The 26,490-nt window shown below is 42.6% G+C and overlaps 1 protein-coding gene across 2 annotated transcripts; it reads left to right on the top strand.

Moving 5' to 3' along the window:
* Positions 1-9,327: 9,327 nt before the first annotated feature.
* On the top strand, positions 9,328-26,376 carry LOC149442072 (uncharacterized). 2 transcript variants are annotated; one of them, XM_089656549.1, is made up of 3 exons: positions 9,328-9,894; positions 19,668-20,652; positions 24,856-26,376. In XM_089656549.1, the coding sequence occupies exons 1-3, from the start codon at positions 9,552-9,554 to the stop codon at positions 25,058-25,060; spliced, it is 1,533 nt and encodes a 510-aa protein (XP_089512675.1). In that variant the 5' UTR covers positions 9,328-9,551; the 3' UTR covers positions 25,061-26,376. The 2 variants fall into 2 exon arrangements, with proteins under 2 accessions (XP_089512675.1, XP_089512674.1); XM_089656548.1 differs by having other exon boundaries at positions 9,331-9,894; positions 24,853-26,376.
* Positions 26,377-26,490: the final 114 nt, after the last annotated feature.

Raw genomic sequence — 26,490 nt, 5'->3', positions numbered from 1 at the left:
CAAAACCAGATCCCAACTAGCATTCACCCGCTATAAATCTGCCTTCCACACCTACACCTCCTCCCTCCACGCTGCCAAACAAGCCTACTTCCTGACCCTCATCAATACCCTCTCCTCCAATCCTCGCTGGCTCTTCTCTACCTTCAACTCTCTACTCTCTCCACAACCACCTCCACCCAGCACCTCACTCACCGCCCTCGAGATTGCCAATCACTTCAAAAACAAGATTGACACAATTCGCAGGGACATCGCCGCTGCTCAAACTTCCTCCTCACCTATCTCCTCTCATACAGCAACCCCCCCTCATCACCCCTCTCCCTCGGCCTCACCACTGTTCAGACCTCCACCCCACCTAACATCCCTCACACTGAAGCCCCCTCAGCACTCCACTCCTTCGACCTTACTACCACTGAGGAGGTCACCAAGGTCTTCTCTGAAGCCCGCCTCACCACCTGCCCTCCCTCGACCCTGCCCCCTCACAACTCCTACGACCTCCTTCCTCCTCCATCCTATGCTCCCTCACCCAATCTTTAATCTCTCCATCTCTTCTGGTGCATTCCCCTCCTCTCTGAAGCACGCGCACATCACTCCCATACTTAAAAAGCCCTCCCTGGACCCTACTGACCCGAACAACCTTAGACCCATCTCCCTGCTGCTATTCACATCCAAACTCCTTGAGCGCTTAGTCTACAATCGCCTAAGCTCCCACCTCAACGACAACAACCTCCTCAACCCCCTACAGTCTGGCTTCCGTCCCCTACACTCCACCGAAACTGCCTTACTCAAACTCTCCAACGACCTGCTAACCGCCAAAGCTAATGGCCACTATTCAGTGCTCCTACTCCTCGACCTCTCCGCGGCTTTCGACAGTCGACCACCCCCTCCTCCTCAAAAAACTACACTCCCTTGCCCTCAGAGACTCCGCTCTCTCCTGGCTCTCGTCCTACCTATCACAACGCTCATTCAGCGTTGCCTATAACGCTACCACCTCCCCCTCACTCCCCCTCTCTGTTGGGGTCCCTTAAGGCTCTGTCCTCGGGCCCCTTCTCTTCTCCATCTACACCTCCTTCCTTGGCCAACTGATACTCTCTCGGCTTCAACTACTACCTCTATGCCGACGACACGCATATCTATCTCTCGACCCCTCACATCACCCCCTCAGTCTCCGCCCGAATCACAAGCCTATTGAACGACATATCAGATTGTATGTCGCTCCACTTCCTTAAACTGAACCTCTCCAAAACCGAGCTCCTAGTTTTCCCCCCAGCCCGCGCACCCCCCCCCCCCTACTGACCTCTCAATCACGTCCAACAATGCCACCATCAGGCCCACCCCGCAAGCCAGAGTACTTGGTGTCATTCTTGACTCCAATCTATCCTTCGAGCCACAAGTCCAATCGCTAACAAACTCATGCAGTCTCCACCTCCGCAACATCACCAAAATACGCCCATTCCTAACCCCAGAAACCACTAAGCAGCTCATCCACTCCCTCTTCATATCAAGACTCGATTACTACAACTCCCTCCTCACTGGCCTGCCCCACCACAGGCTATCCCCACTTCAGTCGATCCTGAATATGGCAGCCAGACTCATCCACCTTACCAACCGCTCCGTTTCCGCCACCCCCCTCTGCCAATCCCTCCACTGGCTTCCGATTGCCCAACGGATAAAATTCAAAATGCTAACACTGACGTACAAAGCTGTCCATAATACTGCCCCAAACTACATCACCGACCTAATATCCAAATACCACCCAAAATGCACTCTCCGCTCCTCACAAGACCTCCTTCTCTCTAGTTCCCTGGTCTCCTCCCCCCATGCCCGCCTCCAGGACTTCTCTAGGGCATCACCCATCCTCTGGAACTGCCTACCCCAATCCATCAGACTATCACCTACTCTCCTCTCTTTTAGGTGCAACCTGAAAACCCACCTCTTCAGGGAAGCCTACCCCGCCCCTGCTAATTGCTGATCTCCTCCACTCTTCCTACCACTCCATCCCCCACAGCTTTTCCTCCTGTACCACTATCCCCTCCCTCCTAGATTGTAAGCTCCAAGGAGCTGGGCCCTCGAACCCCTCGTGTATCGCATTGTATTATTATTGTACTGTCTCATGTATTGTCTCCCATTGTAATGTACAGCACTGAGCGAACTGTTGCCGCTTTATAAATACTGTATAATAATAATAGTCACACATCTGTCGGTATATCTGAAGTTGAGTTTATTACCCGAATATCATCACAAGCACAAACAAATGGAGAGGATTATTAAGCGACATTGGGGTATCTTGCTACAAGACCCCAAACTAGGTCCCACCCTGGCTGATAAAACTAGAGTTATCTACAGGAGAGCATGTAATGTCAAAAACATAGTTGCCCCCAGTAGGATAAAACACCAAGCATCTCCCCCTTTGGGTTCACTTACCATGTTCTGCCAATTGTTTGCCATGTATCCATGTAATAAAATGAGCATAAAACACAGAAGTGAGCGCTATAAATAAGCAGTTGCGACACCAAACAACCTCCCAAAATCAATATATAAAACGTAGGCGCAGTGCTAATATATAAAGGTATAAATATTGTGCAAAATGATAAATTAATATCCAGCAATATGAATCATTATTAATCTATAGATACATAAAGTGAAAATAGTGCTAAATTAAAGTGACCAACAAATTGGTAATATATAAAGTGACAAAGCATTCAATAAAGTGAATATTGGTGTATAAAGTGCCAAAAAAGTCCACATATAATGGTAGACGTGAAGTCCCAAATACAAGATCTTGGGTTAGAAGTGATCCCCTTTTAATCTTCTGGTGATATATCAAATAATAGAATTGCGCACCAGATGCGCAATAACATCACGCATTTGAGAACACAATTTCTCAGAAGGTCAGCTGGGTCCTCTTATAGGGCGTCCACAACCTGGCATGGATTCCTCCCTGGACTAACCATGGATAGCAGCAACTTCTTTCTCCTCCTCAAGTGACTCTGTGGGTGGTTAGACTCATCAAGAGCCCAAGAAAAGGATGCCACATAGCGTGATACTGCTTTCAGAGGGTTTATTATCCAATCACAGGTAACAACAAAGTAAACAACCAGAAACAACTGACCATGTGTGTAGGTAAGATGGCCGCCGGACCTGCAAGGAGCCTCGGCGGCGTGATGTCACGGAGTTGTAGCACTTGAAGCATTTCGTGCTCTAGCACATACTCATAGGGGGTATGCTAACAAGGCCTGACGTCTTCTATGTCCTATATATAGTGTAAAGTGGCGCAAGTGGTTATCGCGCCCGCCATTTTCTTGGCTATTCCGCACATGCGCGGTATGTTCGGTGCCATTTTCCCGGCTACCTGGTACATGCACAGTACATCAGGGCCATATTGTTGTGGTCCGTTGGCGCATATCAATCTGACAATCAATGAGACAGGATGTGTGCGCATGACAGCTCCATTTTCTAGCTGATTTTTAGAAGATAACCACAGTGATCACCATGAAATGGGAAAACAGAGCATATACAGCCTCCGAAACCAGAAATAACTGCAATATGATATATTGCACAGACAGGTATAGATAGAAAAGGATATCAAAGTCCCTTATTACATATATAACATCCCGTGAATTAAACATACCTGCGCATGCGCAGTTAAGGCAATCCCAATTATGCATATTAGTCAGATCTCTATGTCAAGATTGCAAATTATATGCATAAATTATATGTATCAAAGTGTATGGTTATGAATATACCCACAGAGTAAAATTACTCAAAGTGTATAAAAGGTGATCATTGTGAAAATCAGACACAAGTGAATGTCAATATGCCACCAAACGACATGTTAAATTGTTCTCTTAATAGTCCATATAGCCAATCAAAATATAGTCAGCACAGATATATAACAAAATTAATACAATATATATAAAATTGGGGTTATGTGCGGTATAAACCATTATAGCCCACAAATGTGACATTAATAAACCTATCAAAGTAATTTTATTAAGTAAACTAAAATCTAAATGTATATCAAAAAGCGCATATGACTCCTATACAGTATGACATATAAAATATAATAAAAAAATGAATAAAATTAGATAAAATATAATCTCAAAATATAATAGCTAAAAATGTACATATAATATACCATGTTCCAAAGTAGTAGAGCTTGCGATGACAAAAATATAGTAAAAAGGAGGCTAAAAACTTTTTAGATTAGATTTAGACAATATATTGGCCAATTATTTGGTAAGATATAAAATATGATGGTATGCTGAGTAAATAAATACCAAACATGACATGCTTTAAAACTGCGCATGCCCCGTGCAATGGCGACAAACTGCATACATTTTTAATATCCATAGGCAACACTTTAAAAGCCTTTAAAAGCTACCATTTTAGATTTACTGAGGAGGTCTAGTGTTAGAATTACTGCCCTTGATCTGACGTTCGCGGTGATACCTCACATGCATGCTGCAACCGCTGTTTACATGCTGGCATAGGGAGGGGGTGCTTTTTTTAATTTTAAGTTATTTTGATTTTTTCAATTATTTTATTTTTATTGTCCCTTTCATTTTTTTTATCACTTTTAATGCTATCATAGGGAATGCAAATATTCCCTATAACTTCAATGGGCATTGTCATATATTCTTTTTTGAGAAATCTGGGTTCTATCAGACTCTAGATATCTCCTCTGCCCTCACATTATCTAATCAAACCATGATCGATGTGATCAGATGCTTTCCCAATTTACAAATGGCGCTGTTTATATCCTGTGAAACTGAAGTGATGAAATGCTCGTAGCTTCCAATTTCTTAGGCTCTAATCTCCAATCAGCTCTATGGTCAGCTAGCAGAAGCACTGCCTGTATTCTGAGGTTGCCCCGAAGGCACGGGACTGCCTGAGAAGGCCATGGAAGGCAGTGGGGGAGGGGGGCATTGTATTTTGCTGCTTGTAAAAGCAATCCTGCAGCTAATTAGCCACTAGGATTGCTTTTACATGAAAGCCGATCGCCAGCTGAAAAAAACAATACCAAGATGATGCCTGCAGCTGTAGGCATCATCCTGGTATAACCATTCAAAGTCCAGTGATGTACCAGTACCTCAGTTTACGAATTTAATTAATCCTGCAGGACATTTCATATAGCAAAAAATTAGTAAACCGAAACACTGTTTCTCATAGGAATGCACTGAAAACCAATTAATCCGTTCGGAAGGTCAGAAAAACAGTAAACGCTACTAAAATACCGCATTATTTATTTTATTAACTCATGCAGTATTTAATAGTGACAACTATGTGTTAATATTGCAATATAAAAATGATTTTAATTGCAGGTAATTCACTCAGCTGTCAGGTGCCAGTTTTTAAATGTAATTACCGTTTTTTTTTCCCCTTCACCATACAGTAGTTCAGAAATTCAGCACTTACTTTCCCCCTCCAGGAAATTCAGCACTTACTTTCCCCCTCCAGCTGCAAGAGATAAATTTTCTTTTAGTTTATCTCCCCAAGTTAAAAGATACAATGTGTCCTTTCAGTTTCTTAAAATATACAAAGTATCCTTTAGCTCTGGGAAACTGACAGCTAAAGTTGTGAGCTATACTGAAGAAAAAAAAAAGATGGCAATTGCATTTAAAAATCAGCACTAACATACACTTAGTATTGTGAAAAAAATTTGTAATACATTTGTAAACCGAGGCATTATTTTCAATGGATTTTCATTCGTAACTGAAAATTACGTTAACAGAGGCATTCGTAAACCGAGGTATTACTGTATATGCTATGTTCTTTTTTTTTTTTTTTTCTTTTTGTATGCAGCCTGTGGACTGAATGAAAAAAAGAGAAGATATCTCTAACAGAAAAAGTGTGTGGTATGCCCTCCATTGGAATATACCACCCTGCATCCACCCACTTCTAATGGTGGGCACACATTAGGTCACACTTTGCCACATGCGCCAGTTCCAAGATTGTACAAATGTCTAAATAGTGGCTTGCTTGAATAAAAATTGTCTAGGTATAAGTGGTACCCCATATGGAAAAAGGATGACACCAAGTCCCAAACTATCTTGCCACTGCTCCCCATGTAGTCTGGGCATCCAGGGGGCTCCACGTGACTATCTTTTCCCTTGTAAATGCGAAAAATACTTGTGCTTGCCACCGCACCAGCTTGTACTACACTTATGGGACTCGCCACGTCACCAAACCATACTGCAGTGCTGGTATTATTATTAATATACAGGATTAATATAGCGCCAACAGTTTGCACAGCACTTTACAATATAATAGGAGACAATACAGCAACAATACAGTTCAATACGAGAGGGTTAGGAGGGCCTAATCCTGGGAGCTTACAATCTAAGAGGTTTGTGAAAGACCAGGATGTACTAGACTGCTGGTGTCGCCAGTTCACCAAAAGGTAGTGTGGCACTAGTACTGGCACTCTGCTGCATCTGAGTCATCAAAATTTACCGACAAGTGCTAAAAGAGATCAGGCCTGATTCTGCCAACACTGCGGTTTTGTGTGCAATGTATCAAGTGACAGTGACCTACTGACACTGCATTTGCTGGGGGAGAAGGGGGGGGGGTAAGCGTAGGGGCTAAACGCAGGTGCTGGCAGGGGCCGGGGTGATCCCGCTAACGCTGCGTTTTTGGGGACGCTATACTAATGTGAACGCTAGTATGGTGCTAATCTGATCAAAGTTATTGATCCGATCAGACACTATACTAGCAATGGAGGTTTATTGTGTATGAGCGTCTTCCTGACAATCAAGAGGTTAAATGTGATGACTAGTGTACTGACGGGCAATCTGACGCCATCTGGGAGGGGCGTGAAAACCACGAGAGCGCCAATCACGTATATATATGCGATTTTGCGCACCTGTGCCGCCCTGTAGCAGTATTTCTGCTATAGGGCGGTCAGGAAGCAGTTATGTAAGCTGTTTGTTTTATGGCGCTGCGTTACTTTAACTGACAATTGCGCGGTCATACAACACTGCACCAAAATGAAATTTACATCTTTTTTTCCCCAGAAATTGAGCTTTCTTTTGGTGGTATTTAATCTCCTGTGCGGTTTTTATTTTTTGCATTATAAAAAAAAAAACTACAATTTTGAGAAAAAAAAAACATATTTTGGATTTTTGCTATAAAACATGTCCAGTAAAAAATTTTTTAAATCAAATTTTGTCATAAATTTCAGCCAAAATGCATTCTGCGACATGTCTTTGCTACAAAAAATCCTAATATGTGTAAATTAATTGGTTTACGTGAAAGTTATAGCGTTTACAAATGGCAGTATAGATACTGGATTTTTAAGTTTTTTTTATACTAATAATGGCAGCAATCAGCGACTTATGCCAGGACTGTGGGACTGCGGCGGACATTCTGACACTGGGAGGGAACTGACTTAGGGTCATCCCCAGTAACACCAATACAGTGATCAGTGCAAAGAAAAAACACTGACACTGTACTAATGGCACTGGGGAGGAAGGGGTTAACTTTTTTAGGCAATCAAAGGGTTAACTGTGTGAGGGGAGTGTTTTACTAGTGGGCGGGGGGTGTGTACTTCACAGGAACACTCTGATCCCGAGAGCTAAACTCCGCTCTCAGGAACAGTGTTTTAGAACTGACAGGGAGCAGCGCTGCATTGAAAAGAATGCAGCTGTGCTCTCACTGTTTGCTGGCAATCGCCGGGACCTGGAGGGTAATGACCAGCCGGGACCCGGTGATTGACACCCGCGGCCGTGATAGGCGGCGCGGGTAGGGTGGTCGCGCACCCCCTACCTGTTTTGCAAAATGACGTTTTAAAACGTCATTTTGTGCAGTGGTGCCACCCTGCCACCGTATATGTACTGTGGCTGGTAGGCAACTGGTTAAACATGTCCAGTAAAAATATTTAAAAAATCTAATTTCGTCATAAATTTAGGCCAAAATGTATTCTGCTACGTCTTTGCTAAAAAAAAAAAACAATACCTATAAATTAACTGGTTTATGTGAAAATTATAGCGTTTACGAATGGTAGTATATATACTTGAATTTAAAAAAAAAATTTTTTTTTTAGTAATGACGGCGATCAGCGACTTATAGAGGGACTGTAGTGGGCATTCTGACATTGGGGGAAGCTGAATTGGTGTCACTGACATCCCCAGTGACACCACTACAATGAACAGTGCTAATAAAAAGCACAGACACTGGGCAGGAAGGGGTTAACATGTGGGGCAATCAAAGGGTTAACTGTGTGGTGTTTTACTACGTGGGCTCTGTCTGTGTTTCACAGTAAGCACACTGCTTTGTATGGCTTGGCTATGCAGAGCCATACAAAGCAGTGTGCAGGAGCTGACAGCGGAGAGATCTGTATTGTTTACATACAGGTCTCTCCACCCTCGGATGAGTAATCACCGACCTGGACCCGGTGATTGACAGCCGAGGCTGCGAATGGTGGCACGAGTAGGGCCTGTGCGCGCCACTACCCAGAACTGCAAAATCACATATATATATACGTGATTTTGCGCACCCATGGCTCCCTGTAGCATTATTTCTGCTATAGGGCAGAGGGGAAGTAGGTAAAAGTGTTTTTCTTTAGCCTTGATAACCACAGCTCTTGTATATTGGTTATGGCATTGGTTTAATATGCCTGTTGTAGAACGACTCTCATTTTAAACGAATGCCTGTCTCTAATTAAAACACATTCTCTGCCTACAATTGCTTGCTAGATGTACATAAAAAAAGGTATCCCTAGAGATTTTTTTTGAAATGTTAGCAATTATGCTTTCACATGGATCTGTAGCAAAAATGCATTTTTACTACATTGGTGGTGTGTTTTTTTTACAAGAAATTTGACTCAAAAACTGCACCAAAAACACAAAGCGGCTGCGTTCTTTATGGGTTTTTGCTGCAGTCTCCATTTATTTCAAGGGGGAGGTATTTGGTTCCTTTTTTTTTTTTTTACTGCAAGCAGGATTTTAAAATCAGCACTGAACCCACAACGGATCAGTGTGAAGAGTTCCATAGGACTGCATGGTGACACATTTTCCATCTGCCTTTTTTAACCCAAAAGCAGAAGAAAAACAATCAGTGTGAAATCAGCCTTACATCGTTTCTTTGAAGGTGAACTAACATTTTAAAAAATATTTTTCTATCAGACAATACAAGGAGGACAAAAGACGTGAAGAGAACACTGATTGGATCCATAAATCACACATCCTACATCACTTTATATGTGGTCAGACATTTTGTCTACTCCGTCCTATTATCTTCCGCCTTACTCAGGAAGAGGTCACATGGACTCTGTCCGGTCACCTGATTGGTGACAATTCCTGCTTCAGCCCGCCTTTCCCTGGCTCCTTTATGTGCACAGTGTGATGTCTTTGTTATAGGTGTTCAGTCAATAATGAGCTGGTATTAGCAGTCCGTGTGTACACCCAGCGCCCTTGTTGCTCGTTCTTGTTCTATATCCGGCCGGCGGAGTTTTCGTCGCCTCATTGTAGCCCGGAAGTGCCGGCGCCATTTTGTCTGCCTCGCAGTGAGTGAAGCCCGCGCCTCCAGCCTCGCCTCTTCCTGAATTCTCCACTATGAAGGACACCCTGAAAATCTTCATCGGCAACGTGGACGACTGCACCACGGAGGAGGAGCTGACCGACCTATTCCAGAAATTCGGCCCGGTGGTAAGCTGTGCCGTCATGAAGCAGTACGCCTTCGTCCATATGAGGGGCGCTGACCGGGCCAAGAGAGCCATCGATGAGCTGAACGGGCGGGAGGTGCACGGGAAGAGGATGGTGGTGGAGCTGTCCAAGCCGCGGCCTCAGAACACCTGGAAGATCTTCGTGGGCAATGTTAGCACCGCCTGCGACGCCTCCGAACTCCGCACCATGTTCGAGGCCCACGGCCGGGTGGTGGAGTGTGATGTGGTAAAAGGTAATGGCGGCACTGGGGGAGGGGATGGCGGCCTTGTCACTTGCGCCGGGCCTAGCGATGGCACACGATCGTCTTGTATACCCCGTCTCCCTGTTCGGGCTGATATTTCCTTTACTCTTCCTGCGATCCGTCCACATTTTCTAGTCGCCGTTTATATTGACATTTAGGCCTTCCGATGAAGTTTGCGATGTTTTTATGGCGAATACTAAATGTATATAGTATAGACCCGAGAGCACAGACCGTCCTGCGGACTGCGTGTTTCCTGCGGTACCTTGTGCACATCGGGCGCTTTGCTCGACGTGAGGATCCCCCATTGTATGGGTTGGTGTCGGGCTGACACCTGAGCGTCGTGGGCCTCGAAAACGTTGTTTGGGGTAGAGTCGCGCAGTTAACTTTAACGGGGGGCCCTGAGAACACATACGGGGGGGTATTAAAACTGGAACACATGGAATCTAATGCAGTCCTGTGGTAGCCAATCAGCTTGTCTCATCGCCTTACTTTCATAGTGATCTGCAACAGAAACATGGCAAAGACGCATTTTTGCCATGTTTGCTGTGATTGTTACAGGATATGTAATAAAAACTAAGTGCAACGTGAGTGTTTTTGCAGCTTTTTCTATTTATTTCACTGAAGAGGTATGTGTTTGGGGTGGTTTGTTTGTGTTTGTTTTTTTTCCCTACATCAAAAATGCAGCAAGCAGGATATTAGAAAATGCAACACATCAGTGTGAAGAGTTTCATAGGAACAAGTGGTCACATGGTGTTTGTGGCTTTTTTTTCCCCTTCCAACATAGAGGTGGGAGAAAGATGGATTAGTGGGGAAGCAGCCTTGAAATAGCTATAGGCAAAACTTTTTTGTGTTTTCCCCTTTTTGGAGAGAGGAAGGTTATATACCCCATCAGTTTATTTGTCACCTGTGTCCCACTAGGGCGTTTTCCTGTCCTATAGCCAAAGGGGGAAATCTCTGCAAATTAAGGGAATTCCTTGGGGAGCCCCAGGTTACTCAAACAATTGAAAGATTTGTCCTCTATTCTTTTTCTAGGAACAACCCAAATTTTTTTTTTCTTTTTTGCTTGTGGCAAACATGACAAATGGGGAAAATCTCCCTAACAGGGATACAGACAGCAATGAAGACCTGACCTGTGTTCTAATTACTCTACATTCCATCCAAAACTAAAAAAAAAAAAAAATTGGCTCTAGTTATACTTGGGCTACTTTCATGCTGATCCTGCAAAACTGTACATGTCGTTTCCAGTGCATTTTCACTTGTGTTAGGAAAAAAAAAATGCAACCATGGGTGTTTTTGCTGCGTTTCCATTTATTTTAACGGGAAGGTATATGCTTGGTGCAGTGTTTTTTTTGTTTGTTTTTTAACACCACCAAAAAAAGCAGCGGACCTGCAACTGACCAGTGTGAAGAGATCCATAGGATTTAATGATCATGCGTCTTTTTTTTTTTTTTTTTTTTTTCTCCTGCCTTTTTTTTTTTTTTTTTTTCGCAAAAAAAAAACAAACTGAAAAATGGATCAATGTTAAAGCAGCCTTAAGCTTTGACAACAAAACCTGAAAGCTGATTGGTTTCTATGCAGAACTGCACCAGATTCTGTGTGCCCCAGGTTTAGTAAATCAACCCCAATGTGTAGGTTTTTTTTTTTTTTGCCTCCTAGTCACTAGCCTTACCTTTTTAAAAGGAAAATACTGAAGTCTGAAAAACATTTGGTACAGGTGCACATGAAAAAAAACCTCAGTTGTGAGCCTAGCAGAGTCGTGCACCATATGTAGTATGGGATGTCATTCCCTTTACTTTATCGGTCTGTCTAGAGCAGCGGTCACTAAATTGCGGACCACGGACAGCCCCAGCAGCACTCGGTTCTGGACCGCCAGCCCGCGATGACAGATCCGCTGCTGAGCAGGGCAGTCACCACGGCAACATGACATCACACGTGCGCCCTGCCCCTTGCAGCTCACGGTCTCTCCGCCTCCTGCTCCCTGCCTGTACACAAGTATCCTTCAGCAAGGATCCCAGCACAGCTGTCTGCTCTAAAGGTAGAGTCTAGTCTTACAGGATCACTCTGATGGGCATATTTAATGTTAAGGTGCAGTCTGATGGGCACAACATAGAATGCACATCTGCGTGCCCCTTATTTTATGTTAAGGGGGCACTCTGACGAGCCTATACTGCTGAAAGGGGCACTCTGATGGGGAAATATGATGGAAAGGGGTACTTTGAGTGTAAGGAGGAACTCTGACATAAGGTGTCTGACGTAATACCTTATGTAAGTTGGCACTGTGAAGGGGATACCTGATGTAAAGGGGCACTCTGATGCGCACACCTGATGTGATGGGAATACATCATGTAAAGTTGCACTCTGGTGACACCTAAGGTAAGGGGGCACACACCCTATTTGGACCTTAACCAGAAGAAAACCGCCTTGAATTATACTTCAATACCCCTGGTCTAGAGGGTCATTACCAGCTACACACTGACATAGTTGGTAAAATCTTTTTACAGCTCTTATCAACAGACTCATTTACTAAAGCTGGAGCACAGAGTCTGGGGCAGTTGTGCATAGTAAGGTGTAGTTTATGCTTGCAAATGGGGTGATGAAACCTTGCAGTTGAGCTGTGTTTTTATCACCACTCCCCCTTTTTGCTGTTGAGGCAATAACCAACAGTACACACATGCCGCAGAGGGAATTATACTGCCCGTTGCCCTTGGCAGGTGGTACCGAGTGCAACCTATTCAAATAAATGGGGCTTCACTGCCACCACATATGCAGTTGCGAAACAGTTGCCCATACTTTAGGGGGTTAAAGTAGGTGGTCGGGAGGTACAACTCCTCCTCGCTACCTGTCTATTGTGGTTTTGAAAAGCACGCCATATGCAGATCGTGTAAACAGCAAAGTAAATTCGCTCTAACCAGGGATGTTGGATTCCTATCGCTCGATGCCCAGGGCATGTAGTACGGGGCAGGTAGTTTCTTTCTACCTTTAGCCATGTTGCGGGTAAGCAGCAGGGCTCATCTGTTTGCTGAAACAATCGGCAGCAGCGCAGCTGACAATTGCTTCACACAGTGCCAGCCTCTCCGCGCCCCCGGCGTGAGGTCTCCTGGGCTCCGCTTGCCCATCTGCGGGCCCGGTTCGCCGTCCGCTAGAGGAGAGGGAGAAGAGCAGACAAATCCACTCCCCTCCCCTTCTTGTGCTGACCCAGAAGTGATGTAACGATGTCACTTCCGTGTCCCCGCTGAGATTGTAATGCAATCCCCGGGAAAGAATGTAATATGGTGCGATCTGCACCATATTACATTCAATGGAGGAGAGGGGAGACATGCAGGGTCTTTTAGACCTTGCATGTCTCAGAGAACCTGTCACCAAAAATCATCACACGGGATGAAGAAAAACTTTTTTTTTTTTTTTCCTTTAAATTGTAAAAAATGAAAGTTACACTTAAGCACATGCCATCCCCAAAAAATATTGAGGCCCCCACATATGTGAACGTACAAACGTAAAAGCGCACTCTGGGGCACATACTCTTGAGGTCGTCGATTGCGATACATGTTACATATCGCCGCACACGCCAGAATGAGAGCAATAATTTAGCACCAGGCCTCCTCCGTAACACTAAACTGGTGACCTATAAGGAGCTTTAAAAGTGTCGACGTATAGAAAATATAGGGTACTGAAGATCGTCGCCATTTCACGAGCACGCGCAAACTTAAGGTTTGACAAGTTGGATATCTATTTACTCGCTGCAACCTTATATTTTTATATTTTACAAAAAAATAAGGCAACTGCTTTTTTTTTGTGCCCTAAAATGAAGTTACAGTAATACCTCGGTTTATGAATTTAATTCGTTCTGCTGGTCTTTTTCGTGTAGCGAAAAATTTGTAAACTGAAAAACTGTTTCCTATAGGTGTGCATTGAAAACCAATTAATCCGTTCCGAAGGTCATAAAAACAGTAAACGCTACTAAAGTACTGCATGAGTTATTAACCCTTGCGGTATTTTAGTAGTGATAACCATGTGTTAATGTTTCAGCTGTCGGCAGGGTTCCACACTGACAGCTGAATATAAAAGAATTACTGGCAATTAAAACAATTAAAAAAAGGCGTGGGGTTCCCCCTTTCCATCCATACCAAGCCCTTCGGGTCTGGTATGGATTTTAAGGGGAACTTAAAAGTGTAGTGTAAAAAAACAGGACACTGTCTTTTGACAAGTTCTTTAATAAAAGAAAAATCTAAAATGTCCCCCGCAGTAGATCCAATGTCAATCAAGATGTCCGCCGCCCCTTACATATTTAAGAACTGTCAAGCCAGGTCAGACAGAGGGCTGGCAGCCAGCTTTGGAAATGGCACCCTTTTTTTTTTTTTTTTTTTTTTAATAGTTTATTTCTTTAAGTTAAAAGAAACAATGTTTCCTTTCAGTTTCTTAAGATAAAGTTTCCTGTCACTCTGGGCAAAGTAACAGCTAATGTTGTGGGCTATAGTGAAAAAAAAAAAAAAAAAAGACGGCAATTGCATTTAAAAATCAGCACTGGCATACGCTTCATATTGCGAAAAAAAAATTTGTAAACCGAGGCATTATTTTCAATGTATTTTCATTCATAAGCTGAAAATTGTTAACCGAGGCATTCGTAAACCAAGGTATTACTGTACTTGTATTTTTTTTACTGGTGATTTGTGGTAATGTCATGTGATATAAAAAATTTGAACTACCACTATTGTATTCTCTAGGGTCTCTGCTTTCAGAAAATATGTTTGGGGGTTTCATGTACAGGTGAAACTCAAAAAATTAGAATATCGTGCAAAAGTTCATTTATTTCAGTAATGCAACTTAAAAGGTGAAACTATTATATGTGAGAGACTCATTACATGCAAAGCAAGATAGGTCAAGCCGTGATTTGTGGTGATTATGGCTTACAGCTCATGAAAACCCCAAATCCACAATCTCAGAAAATGAGAATATTACATGCAATCAATAAAACAAGGATTGTACATAGAACAATATCGGACCTCTGAAAAGTATAAGCATGCATATGTACTCAGTACTTGGTTTGGGCCCCTTTTGCAGCAATTACTACCTCAATGTGGCGTGGCGTGGAAGCTATCGGCCTGTGGCACTGCTGAGGTGTTATGGAAGACCAGGATGCTTCAATAGCGACCTTCAGCTCTTCTGCATTGTTCGGTCTCATGTCTCTCATCTTTCTCTTGGCAAAGCCCCATATATTCTCTATGGGGTTCAGGTCAGGCCAGTTTGCTGGCCAATCAAGCACAGTAATCCCACGGTCATTGAACCAGGTTTTGGTGCTTTTGGCAGTGTGGGCAGGTGCCAAGTCCTGCTGGAAAATGAAGTCAGCATCCCCATAAAGCTTGTCTGCGTAAGGAAGCATGAAGTGCTCCAAAATCTCCTGGTAGACGGCTGTGTTGACCCTGGACTTAATGAAGCACAGTAGACCAACACCAGCAGATGACATGGCTCCCCAAATCAACACAGACTGTGGAAACTTCAAGCATCTTGCAGTGTGTGCCTCTCCATTCTTCCTCCATACTCTGGGTCCTTGGTTTCCAAATGAGATGCAAAAGTTGCTTTCATCAGAAAAGAGGACTTTGGACCACTGAGCAACAGACCAGGTCTGTTTTTCTTTAGCCCAGGTAAGATGCTTCTGATGTTGGTTGTTCAGGAGTGGCTTGACAAGAGGAATACGACATTTGAAGCTCATATCCAGGATCCATCTGTGTGTGAGTGCTGGCTCTTGATGCACTGACTCCAGCCTCAGTCCACTCCTTGTAAAAGTCATCAACACTTTTAAATGGCCTTTTCCTGACAATCCTCTCCAGGCTGTGGTCATCCCTGCTGCTTGTGCACCTTTTTCTTCCACACTTTTCCCTTCCACGTAATTTTCTATTAATGTACTTTGATACAGCACTTTGGGAACATCCAACATCTTTTGCAAGTACCTTTTTTTTTGAGGCTTTATGGAGAGTGTCAATTATGTTTTTCTGTACAACTGTCAGGTCAGCAGTCTTTCCTATGATTGAGATTCCTACTGAACCAAACTGAGACCATGTAAAGGCTCAGGAACCCTTTGCAGGTGTTATGGCTTAATTAGCTGATTAGAGTGGGATACTTTGAGCCTAGAATATTGCACCTTTTCACACTATTCTAATTTTCTGAGATTGTGGATTTTGGGTTTTAATGAGCTGTAAGCCATAATCATCACAATTATGACAAATCACGGCTTGACCTATCTCCTATACTTTAACCTTTTAAGTTGCATTACTGAAATAAATGAACTTTTGCACGATATTCTATTTTTGAGTTTCACCTGTAATCTTCAGGCCTAAAACTTTTTTTTTTTTCCCGTGTTCAAAAAGGGGTCTGGCAGCGAAAGGGGTAAAGTATAAGCCCTGACACCCCCCCCCCCCCCCATTCCTTTTTTTTTTCATGCTATAGTGCCTTTATTTTTTTTGTAGGAGTCTAAAGCATTGCATCCACGATCTGCAGATCGTGGTGCAATGTAGGGCTCCTGCAGGCTTGGTGTACCTGTCTGCTAGTACATCATATGGGCAGGCAGTTGCACAATGACAGAATCGGTGAACTACCTAGAGTGCTCACTAGTGTGCCCTGGTAGTTCATTGAGAACTACAAGCCATCAGCCGCAAAGGCTGTCGATACTTGTAGTTCATTCATATACAGGAAACGGAATGATGTGGCCTTGTGGGCCGCGTTCTTGTCAAATTGTGACAGCATGTGCGGGAAGACAACCCCCAGCACGCTGTCACAATTTGCAGCGGGGAGGCTGTGGGAGTGGAAACATGTAACATGTTCTGAAAGTTGAACTTCTTCTTTTTAAAGCCCTTCTAAACACTCGGGGCTCATTCAAATGGGTGACTCCTACGTGCAGAGCCACTGGCAAATGTGTACATTCACTTCAAAGCTACGTGCAAGCAACCCATAGAGACACATGCAGTAGCTACACGGACTCCATCGCAAGTTTGACATGCATGAAGATAAAAACCCAGTGTGCAGCTCCTCCATACTTAAGGGAGCACGCTTTCAATTCAGCGATGTGCATGAGAGCAGCGTCTCTCGGCCCGGTTTCCTTATTGGCTCAAAGCAGCCATTTGGCTCCAATACTGTCAATCACAGCTGGAGGAGGGGGGTTGGTGGGGCAGAGCTGTGCTCTGTGTGTCTATGAATGCACAGCAGGAAAGTGTGTGTGTGTGTGTGTGTATATATGTGTATGTATATAACACATACATATACGTGGCTTAAAACTTCACATCCTGAGCTACTAGCCAGGCCTTAAAGAGTTACTCGTCACCAACAAACAGACGCCTGTACACACACACACAGACACATGTACATACATAAACGCGTACTTGCACGTACACACACACAGAGAAACGTACAGATAAAGACACACTGTTAAGTGCTCTCTCCTCTCCCCTGAAGCCACCACTGGCTTACAGAGGATCATGTGACCAGAAATTAGGTGCACACACAGCCCTATAAAAGTTGCAGTACTTAGTTGTTCACTCACAGAGCCGGGTACTGCACTCTAGGGGGAGGCAGAGAGCCTCAGCACACACTCCGTCTTTTGCTTTCACTGCGCTCAGCTATTGAGCAGTCTAATGGCTCCCAGTGCCAATGACAGATCTGGCCTGAGCTCCAAGCCTGCTCAGCAAGACTGCCCTGGGGGACACACTCTCCTCCACCATAATTTCCACTCTCCATTGGCGAGTGGAAATTTAAGGCCGAATTGTGTGTATAGATAGATATAGCTGTGTGTGTGTGTGTGTGTGTGTGTGTGTGTGTGTGTGTGTGTGTGTGTGTGTGTGTGTGTGTGTGTGTGTGTGTGTGTATATATGTGTAATAAATATATATATATATATATATATATATATATATATATGCATTTAGCCAGTACAGGAGACTGTCTACTGCAGATGTGAGGGAGTGGCTGCAAGAGGCAGGAGAGGAGCAGTGTACACAGTGACTAGCTGTCACTGTCAGTGTCGGTTTTTAAATGTAGTTACCGGCTTTTTTTTTTTTTTCTTCACTGTATCTCACAGAATTAGCTGTCACTTTCCCCCCAGCTTAAAGAAACTTTCCTTTTTAGTTTATTTCCCGAGTTAAAAGAAACAGTTTTCTTTAGCTCTGGGGAAAGTGACAGCTAAAAAAATCCGGCAATTGCATTTAAAAACTGGCACTGAACAGGACAGCCAATGAGGGAGCCACTCTGCATACACTGCTCCCCTCCTGCCCCCTGCTTTCACACACTGCCCCTACCCCTCCAAAGTGGACCTGTCGCTCATATGCAATCACATAGGGGACTATTGGACCCTATGTGATGGCAATAAAATCATAGGTTAAAAAAAAATATACATGAAAGTAGAAAAAATACAATAAAAAAATTGGAGCCTCCCTCACTTTTCACAGACTATTCAGTGTGGGTTCTTGCAGTTGGGACCATATGTGCACGCGAACAGCAGCAGCTGCTCAGCCAATATAAACTGACAAGCCGTCGGTGACTACCGCACACAAAGCAGTTACCTGCAGTTAGGGACAGAGGGTCTGGACTCAGCTGACTTCTACAGGCTCGGACATCTCTTCCCTACCTGCAGGTAACCTGTGGTGTGTTAACAGTGGCAGCTGTATATTCACATGGCACCCACTGTTTCTTGCTACTGGAATGCGGTAGAGGCAGGCCTTTAGCACCAAATTTGTATTTATTTTTTCATACTGTATTCAGTGGAAGTAATGTTGGCTGAAGCATTTCATTATGCACACAGACATTTGCAGGCATAAAATATCTACCATTTACTTCCCAGCTTTTTCCATTCTCCTAGGTATCGCCTACAGCCAGCCAAAGAAGTGAAACCCTCTTCACCCCTGTGGTGATGTTTCTGTGCATCGGCATTTACCTGCACATACAGCGTTTTTAAGAGAGCTAAATTTCCATGTTTGCATGGAGGAGAAAAGCTGTAAAATGACAGTTCCCAAACTCGCCACCATGTGGTTCATCCCCAATTAGATGGAACTATTACACATGAACTCCTTGAAACTCTGTTAGGTTTTAAGTGTCCATCTTTTAATAGTATTACTTAATAAAAGGATACTGCACTATGAGTCGAAGTCCAGATGGCAAAATGCGCTGGGTGGAGTCTATATTTGGTGACATTACATGCAGAACATGTGGTAGCAGGGAGCTGTGCAGCAGTCAGTGTGCTCTACCTATAGTTATTTAAGCGGTTTAGCTGTTAGTGCTGGGGAACAATTGTGTTTTTAAGTGTTCACCTTTTTTCTTTTGATGTGACTTGGTAAAGGATACTGATGCTTTTGCTGTCCATTGAGCGGTCAAAGGAGAATGCAGCAGTATGAAAAATAAAAATGAATCCGACCTGGCTTAAAAACTACAAATACTTTTTGGAAGATAAACAGTTCACATATGTACCTGAACTGTATTGTGAATTTTGGCTGGTGCTCGGTTTTAATTTTGCTTTATAAAGCATCTGGATAAAGGATAATTTTGTTACGTTTAACTGAAATTTTAAAAGAATCTTCGTTCATTTTTCCATTTAACTTCAGTGTTTTTGTTTTACAAATGCCTTTTTTATTTTTTTTTTATTTTTTTTTTTTCTTTAATCACCGAACATGATTCTTTTAAAACCTCAGGTAACCTAACCAGACTTGTACATTTTAATGATATTCAGCATATTTCAATGTCTATAACATATTTTTTTTTTCCCCCTCCCCCCTGTGTACTACCTTAGACTATGCGTTTGTTCATATGGAGAAAGAAAGTGACGCTAGGGCAGCAATCGAGAATCTGAATGGAAAGGAGATCAAAGGAAAACGGATTAACGTGGAGATGTCAAATAAAGTTTCAAGGCCTGTGAGCGCTAACGGTAGTGCTCATAATAATCGCGCACGTAGGCCTCATGATATGCGAGAAACCCCACAGAACCGTTCTGATGCATATAATCGTAGGAGGGCAGCTGAAGCAGCCTATGCATCCTTTGCTCTAAAATCGCCATATGAGCAATTTTCAGGTGATAATGCACGTTATGCTTTTGAAAGTAGAATGCGCCCACCTTCTCCTCCTCTTTTTTATTCACGAGACCGAAGTCCCCTAAGAAGATCACCCACAAGGTCACCCTATGGTCTTGCACAGTCCGCTGCTTCACTTGCATCAAAATTCCGTACTTCAGCATCAGGCTATGGTTCCTTACCATCTGCCTATGGGGATCAACCAACTTCATCATTATCTGCTGCCTACGGTAGTCAGTCGTCGTCTTTAGCTGCTGCCTATGGAACCCGAGCCAGTACACTTGCAACTGCTTACGGCAATCAAGGTGGATTTGACAGCCAGCCCTCAGCTTATGGGACAGAAACACAACCTTCATATGGCACACAAAGTTCTACAGCCTATAGCACTCCAGGATCGTCTCTGTCTGCCAGTTATGGGTCCCATCTATCTGCAGTGGCGACGTCTTACAGCGCTCAGACCTCGTCCAATCTTTATCCATCACATTCTACCAGTTCCCCATATGCGTCGTCCTCGGCACTGGCTAGTGCTTATCGTCCACAGCAGAGTACCGTCTATGACAATACTCAAATGGGTGGCCTTGGAATGCAAACCGCTTACTCGTCTCTGTCGTCTTCAATAGATGCGCCGATGTATGAGCGCACCCGTCTTTCACCGCCGCTAAGCTCTGTTACCGACGGCTACAAGAAGACGATGGACAATTATAAAAGGTATGTAACTCAGCTACTATGCTAACGTGTAGCAGTACAGCTATATGCTCGTCTGGCCTAATCATAATTATTCCTTGTGCAAATGCATAATCCTTGTTTTGGCATTTTTGTGACTTGTTGCATTAATGTGATAGTAAAGGTTTATTTTCTTTAAACTCGTCTGCATTGTACAGAGCAGTCCCTTGCCACCACTTTTTCAGTTCCCTGTCAGTGCTGGCTACTCCTTCTTCTTCCCTTTTTTTTTCCTCTGGGTGTCCCCTCAGCAAGCTGGGTGCTAAGGGTGCACGTGTGCTATAGACACAGTGCTGGTAAGCCGCCCCCCCCCCGCTCCCTCCACAGGAATTCGACCTATGGCTTCTGCTGCTCACGGTCTGCTATGAAACGAAGGAGAGAGGTGCAGCCAGGGGAGCGCTGGATCGGTCACTCGGGTAAGTGTTTGTGTTGGCGTGGTTTTTGTTTTGTTTTTTTGTTTTTTTTTTTTTCCTCCATTTTTGTATTTCATTGGAGGGTTTTTTTGTTTTTTTTTTTTCCCCCTTCCTGTCCATAATGAAAATAGGATTTGAGAGAAAATCCTTGGTCTCTCCAGAACACCAGAAGTAGCATCCCCAATGGAATATTGCCCCTCTCCCATTACTTTCCTTGGCACAGCCCAAATTTTGTGATATTAATTTTTTTTTTTTTCTCTAATACATCTCCACTCTGCCCTTAACTTAAAAAAAATAAATTTTGGCTTTAGTTATACTTTAATGCAGATAATGCATTAGGGTAAACCACCTTTTGAGTTTAGAAACACTTTAATATTAATGATGCCCAATATTAGGAAATGTTAGTCTAGATATTACTGTCCTGAATGAACCTGGCACAGTTCCCCAATGTTCTTTTTGTGAATTGGTGCCCAAAACTGAACTGCATATTCCAGATGAGGTTTTACTAATTTGTACGGGGATAAAATATGGCTCTCTGGAGTCTATACCTCTTTTAATACAAGAGAGGATTTTGTAGAAACCCAGTACGTATGATGCATGCATATATATATTTTTAGCCCACAAGTACATAACCTTACATTTATCAACATCAAACCTCATTTGCCACATAGTTGCCCAATTAAACAGTGTATTGAGGTGGGCTTGTAAGTTGGAGACCTCCTGTAAGGATGTTATTCCACTGCAAAGCTTGGTGTAATCTGCAAAGACTGAAACAATACTTTTTAATACTTTTTATAAACTATATAGTGTCTAGGATTAAAAGTAAGGATCCAATGGTTATTTGTGTGGGGTTTTTTTTTGTGGAGAGGGATTAGAACACTTAATGGGCTTTTATTGCTGTGTGCGCCTTGGCGATAATGGATTCCCTCACATTGGAGGAATTTCTTCTTACTTTCTGTATTTGAGATGTTACAGGACGTAAAGAAGTATCCCCAATTGCACAGATGGGGGGGGGGGGGGACATGACCAGTTATAACCATCCTTTACTCATATCCAGAATGGAGGAAAAAAAATGCCTTTAGTCCTACTTTAATTCTATATAGAGTTCTGGTCCTAGACATTATATAGGTACTCAAAGTACAAAATCAAAAATTACACATATGATGCAGGCTGTTGCTAGTGTTAATGTGTTTTTTTTTTTTTTTTTGTTTTTTTTTATTTGATTCCCCTGTAACAGTTTACTTATCCTGTCAATCCCACCAGTTTTACCATTGCAGCCATGAGTTTGTCTAAACCTTTTTCAATAAAATGAGGGTATGTAAATGTGTATTAAATTAATTTAAATATATGGGGTGTGTGTATACATATATACCATATGATAGAGAGTTAAAAGGACAAACTCCAGTAAAAGGTGGCAGTTAGAGGTCTTGGGATGAACAATATCACAATGAATGGGTGCTTAAACTGTTCATGTGAGTAAAACTTTTTTTTTTTTTTTTTTTTTTTTTTATTTGTTAATCCATCTAAAACTAGTTTGTCCACAAGTAACATGTACATAGATCTCTGCAATTTTTTTACTGCAGCATGAACAGCGTCAACAAATTTAAAATGAAAACTGCTTTGTTAATGGTGTTGAGACTGCATCATATATAATCTTTGGTTTTGCCCATAGTTTGCTTTACAGGTATTTGTATAGTGGCATCAATTTATGCTTTTAGATGCTATTCATTCATATCAGCCCCTGCCTTCAAGAAGCTTACAGTTTAAGGTCCCTATCTTGCTTGTATGCATACACATACAGACACGGGCCAATTTAACCTACCAGCATATCTTTGGAGTGAGGGAGAAAAGTAGCATTCACCCACGCATGCACAGGTAGAATGTGCCAACTCCAGGTAGATAGTGTCCTAAACTGGATTTGAACCTAGTGTGGTAAGGCTGATGTGTAAACTTGTGATCCACCGTACTGCCCATTGTTCACTTTATTCCTTAGCCAGAGATTAGCTATAACAATTCAGAGGGTTTTTTTTTTCTTTTGTTTTTTCTTTTTCTTGTTAAATTTGGTTAAAAAAAAAACCCTTTGAAGAAAGATGCCTGTTCTCTAATACCACTTCAAAATCTTCTACCTAGAGATTCCAGCCCACGTGGGCATCCCCTATACCTGTCAGACATTTAAAATGTCATGAAAAGTAGGTGGTTTTCTGGCTTTGTAAGCCACCAGTTTCATTTCAACAAGACAAAAAGTCACCCTATTTGAAATTTGATCTCAAAAGGGTAGGTTTTGTTAAAGGAAAGGGGGAGCTTTTCCTGTGATTCCACAGGATTCCATTTACATAACCTCACCTAGGCCATGCTTCCCCTTTTCTAACAGGTGGATGGCATGTATAGCTACAGTTCTATTGCCACTGCAACGTTTCTCCTGCTCCAGTCACATTTCTGCCTCCTCTGATTGTTGCCTTCTGGTCCAGCAATATTTCTGCAACCTTTTGCTTTCTTCTCTGTCCATATATCTCACAGTGCTCCATGTTTGCCAGGGGTGACTCCTCTAAGCATTCCTGCATCACCAGTTTGTCACAAATGGAGAATGCTAAGTGTAACAAGCTGAATATACAGGAATGCTCTTGTGATGCCACCCTCTCCTTGGTGTAGCTGAACAAACTGGCTTTTTCTGCACTCAAGTCTTTAGGGTTGTCTTTGCTTACTACTAGTTTTTAGGACCTGCCCCCTGAACCGCTGCACTTTTCCACTTTTCTATAGAGAAGGTCTTTACCACTGCTCCACTATCTCTCCTCTCCTGTCACTGCCTACTCTTGTTTCATTCCCCACCACCCTGTTGCTGTGCCAAATGACGCTGCACACCTACAGATTAAAGTGTGCGTAAAGGACACTCTTTTTGATAGTGTTGGAAGGATTTTACTGTTATGTACAGAACCTGTGGGGTTCAACTCTTTGTTCTGATGATCATTTTACACGTAGACGGAGCGTAGTTGGAAATTCAAATTGTTACATGCAAAAGGTGATGAAAAATCATCCAGTTGGATCATATGTTCTAGTGACAACGGTCCTAAGATGGGAAGTCTTCATTTTGAACGGTTTCATTTTTATTTCTTGTGTGACAGGAACTGAGAACATCCCCAGCAGGGTAAAGGCAGCAACAAATAAATAACCGCAGTGTATATCTTCTGTTATCTGAAACTACCTATCGTTGCATTTAGAAGTGTAGAACTTGACTAATTTTGTTCATAAAATGTAAATGCTTACATGTTTTAGAGCTTCACCATACTTGCAGGTGTAAATGTTTTCTAAGCCTCTGTTCACACTAGTGCAGCTTGAAGCCACTACGGGACCCACTCTACATCCTGCAGCCCACACACAACACGGGACCCGTGGTCAGGCGTCATTTATCTTAATGGCATGCCACGCGCACTGGAAATCGCACTGTAGTTCCGTTCCCATTGCAGGCTGCGATTTCTGGAAAGGTGCAGGGACCTTTTTCCTGCAGTTTGTGAGGCATGGCAGCTCATTCAAATGAATGGACTGCCATCCCCCTTCCCGCAAATGTGCACTACTGTGAACCAATCCTAAAAACTAGTAAATTGTTGTTAGTCTGGTCTCCCTAATCCTCCTTTTTTTTAAAACCCAGTAGAATGATTAAAGCTCATCACTCCACTTGTATATTAAGTCTTAACTTTCCTAATGTTCAGCCTTTATGTTTCTTAGAATTTTTGCTGCGTTTTTTTTCTTTTAATTAAAACTTCCTTTTGTGTTTCGACAGCAGGCTTGCTTCTGACCGCCGTTTTTCAGAATTAGCTGACTATCGCCGTTTAACACAGGAAACACAGGATCCTTTCCGCCGGTCGCCACCCAAAACTCAGCTGGACTTCCGTCGCATGACTGAATCACAGCAGTCCGATTACTCTTCATACCCTTACGGTGATTTCATGAGAGGGTCATCGCTATCTGGCTATCAGCGCCGTTTGTAGTAGCGTTAAAGGGTGGTTGGAAATTTGTGTGTAGATTGAGGTCTTTCTGTGTGATTTAATACAGAAAATTCTGGGTTCCTAATTTTGAAGAATTTTTTTCTTTTTTTTGATCTGTATAACTGTTTTAAAAATACTTTGAAATCTAGCCAGTGGTGTAATATATACTACATGGATAAATCCTTTACAGCAGTGTAATATATATACTACATGAATTATTTTACAGCAGATTTTTACACATATGTTTATTTACATGGCAGCACAGGATCACTTGTATATGAATTGTAGATCTGCTGAAAGAAGCCACTAATGCTTACCCTTTGGTGGCCTGTTGAAACATTGCTACTTCACTGCTCTCTAGCCTCAGCTGCCCAGATGGATTCATAACTGAATTCCCACACAACATAATGCAGTGGTGCTTTCTTCCACACTCCTGTAATTATGAAATGCATATAGTGGCTGGCAAGGAGGGTGTTTCAACAAATGGGCAAGTGGAAAAGTACACACCTGCTAAATTACAAAGCTCAATTTTGATATGTGAAACATCTGTCTGAACAACTCCTTAGTACAAAGCAGGTTCTATACTCTTTTGTGCGTTTTAACCCCTTGTTGGGAGTTGTAAATCAAGCAGTTGGTGTTTTCAGCTGGGGCAAGTCAATACGTTCGATCTCGTCTTCACAAATGGATAAACGTCATCTGATTTCCAGTCTTAGTGGAATGGGGGGGGGGGGGGTAGTAAAGAGATGTTTCAGAATAAGTTATCCACATACCAACACCGTGCTTCCGTCTTAGCCTTAAAAGGGATGCGATTGGAACAGGCATTTTGGCCAACATTGCACAGCATATATTGAATCCCACTTGGATTATATATTTTTTTTTTTTTTTTTTTTTTTTTTTTTTTTTTTTTTTTTTGTGCCGAGTACCAGTATTTGATTCATCCAAATGTGGATGGGTTTTGGGTAGAACCAGAGGGTTGCAACACTGGTGTAAAAACATTCATAACTCTGGTATTTTTAAATGGCAATGGTTTTTAGTAAATGTTTTTTTTTTCTTTGCATTTAAATTCTAAGTGGAGCTGCAAGAAGTATGTGTAACTAGGCTAAAGCTAATTAAACAGAAGTTGTCATGTGCTACATATTGTGACACAGGATTAAGAATACATTATCAATACAACTATCGCTTTAACACTTTCCCTAGTTTTCATGATGCATGTTTCTTTAGAACTTTTTTTTTTCTGCATGTGTTCATGACCATTAAAACATGTCTTTTTGTATTTTTGGTAAAGAAAAAAAAATTAAATGTTTCATTGCTGTATTAAATTGGAGTTCTTGATTTATTTATATTTACAAATTTTTATTTTAGGGACCATTCTGGGTCAATCTGAAACTGCAAGACTGAACCACTTAGCAAGTTACATTTTTAAATTCCAGATC

This window comes from Staurois parvus, unplaced genomic scaffold (genome assembly GCF_062004578.1).
Source record: "Staurois parvus isolate SC_StPar_1 unplaced genomic scaffold, SC_StPar_1.0 ptg000916l, whole genome shotgun sequence".
NCBI classification, from domain to species: domain Eukaryota; kingdom Metazoa; phylum Chordata; class Amphibia; order Anura; family Ranidae; genus Staurois; species Staurois parvus.
Note: the sequence above shows the minus strand (reverse complement) of the source record. Positions and strands in the feature narration are given on the sequence as shown.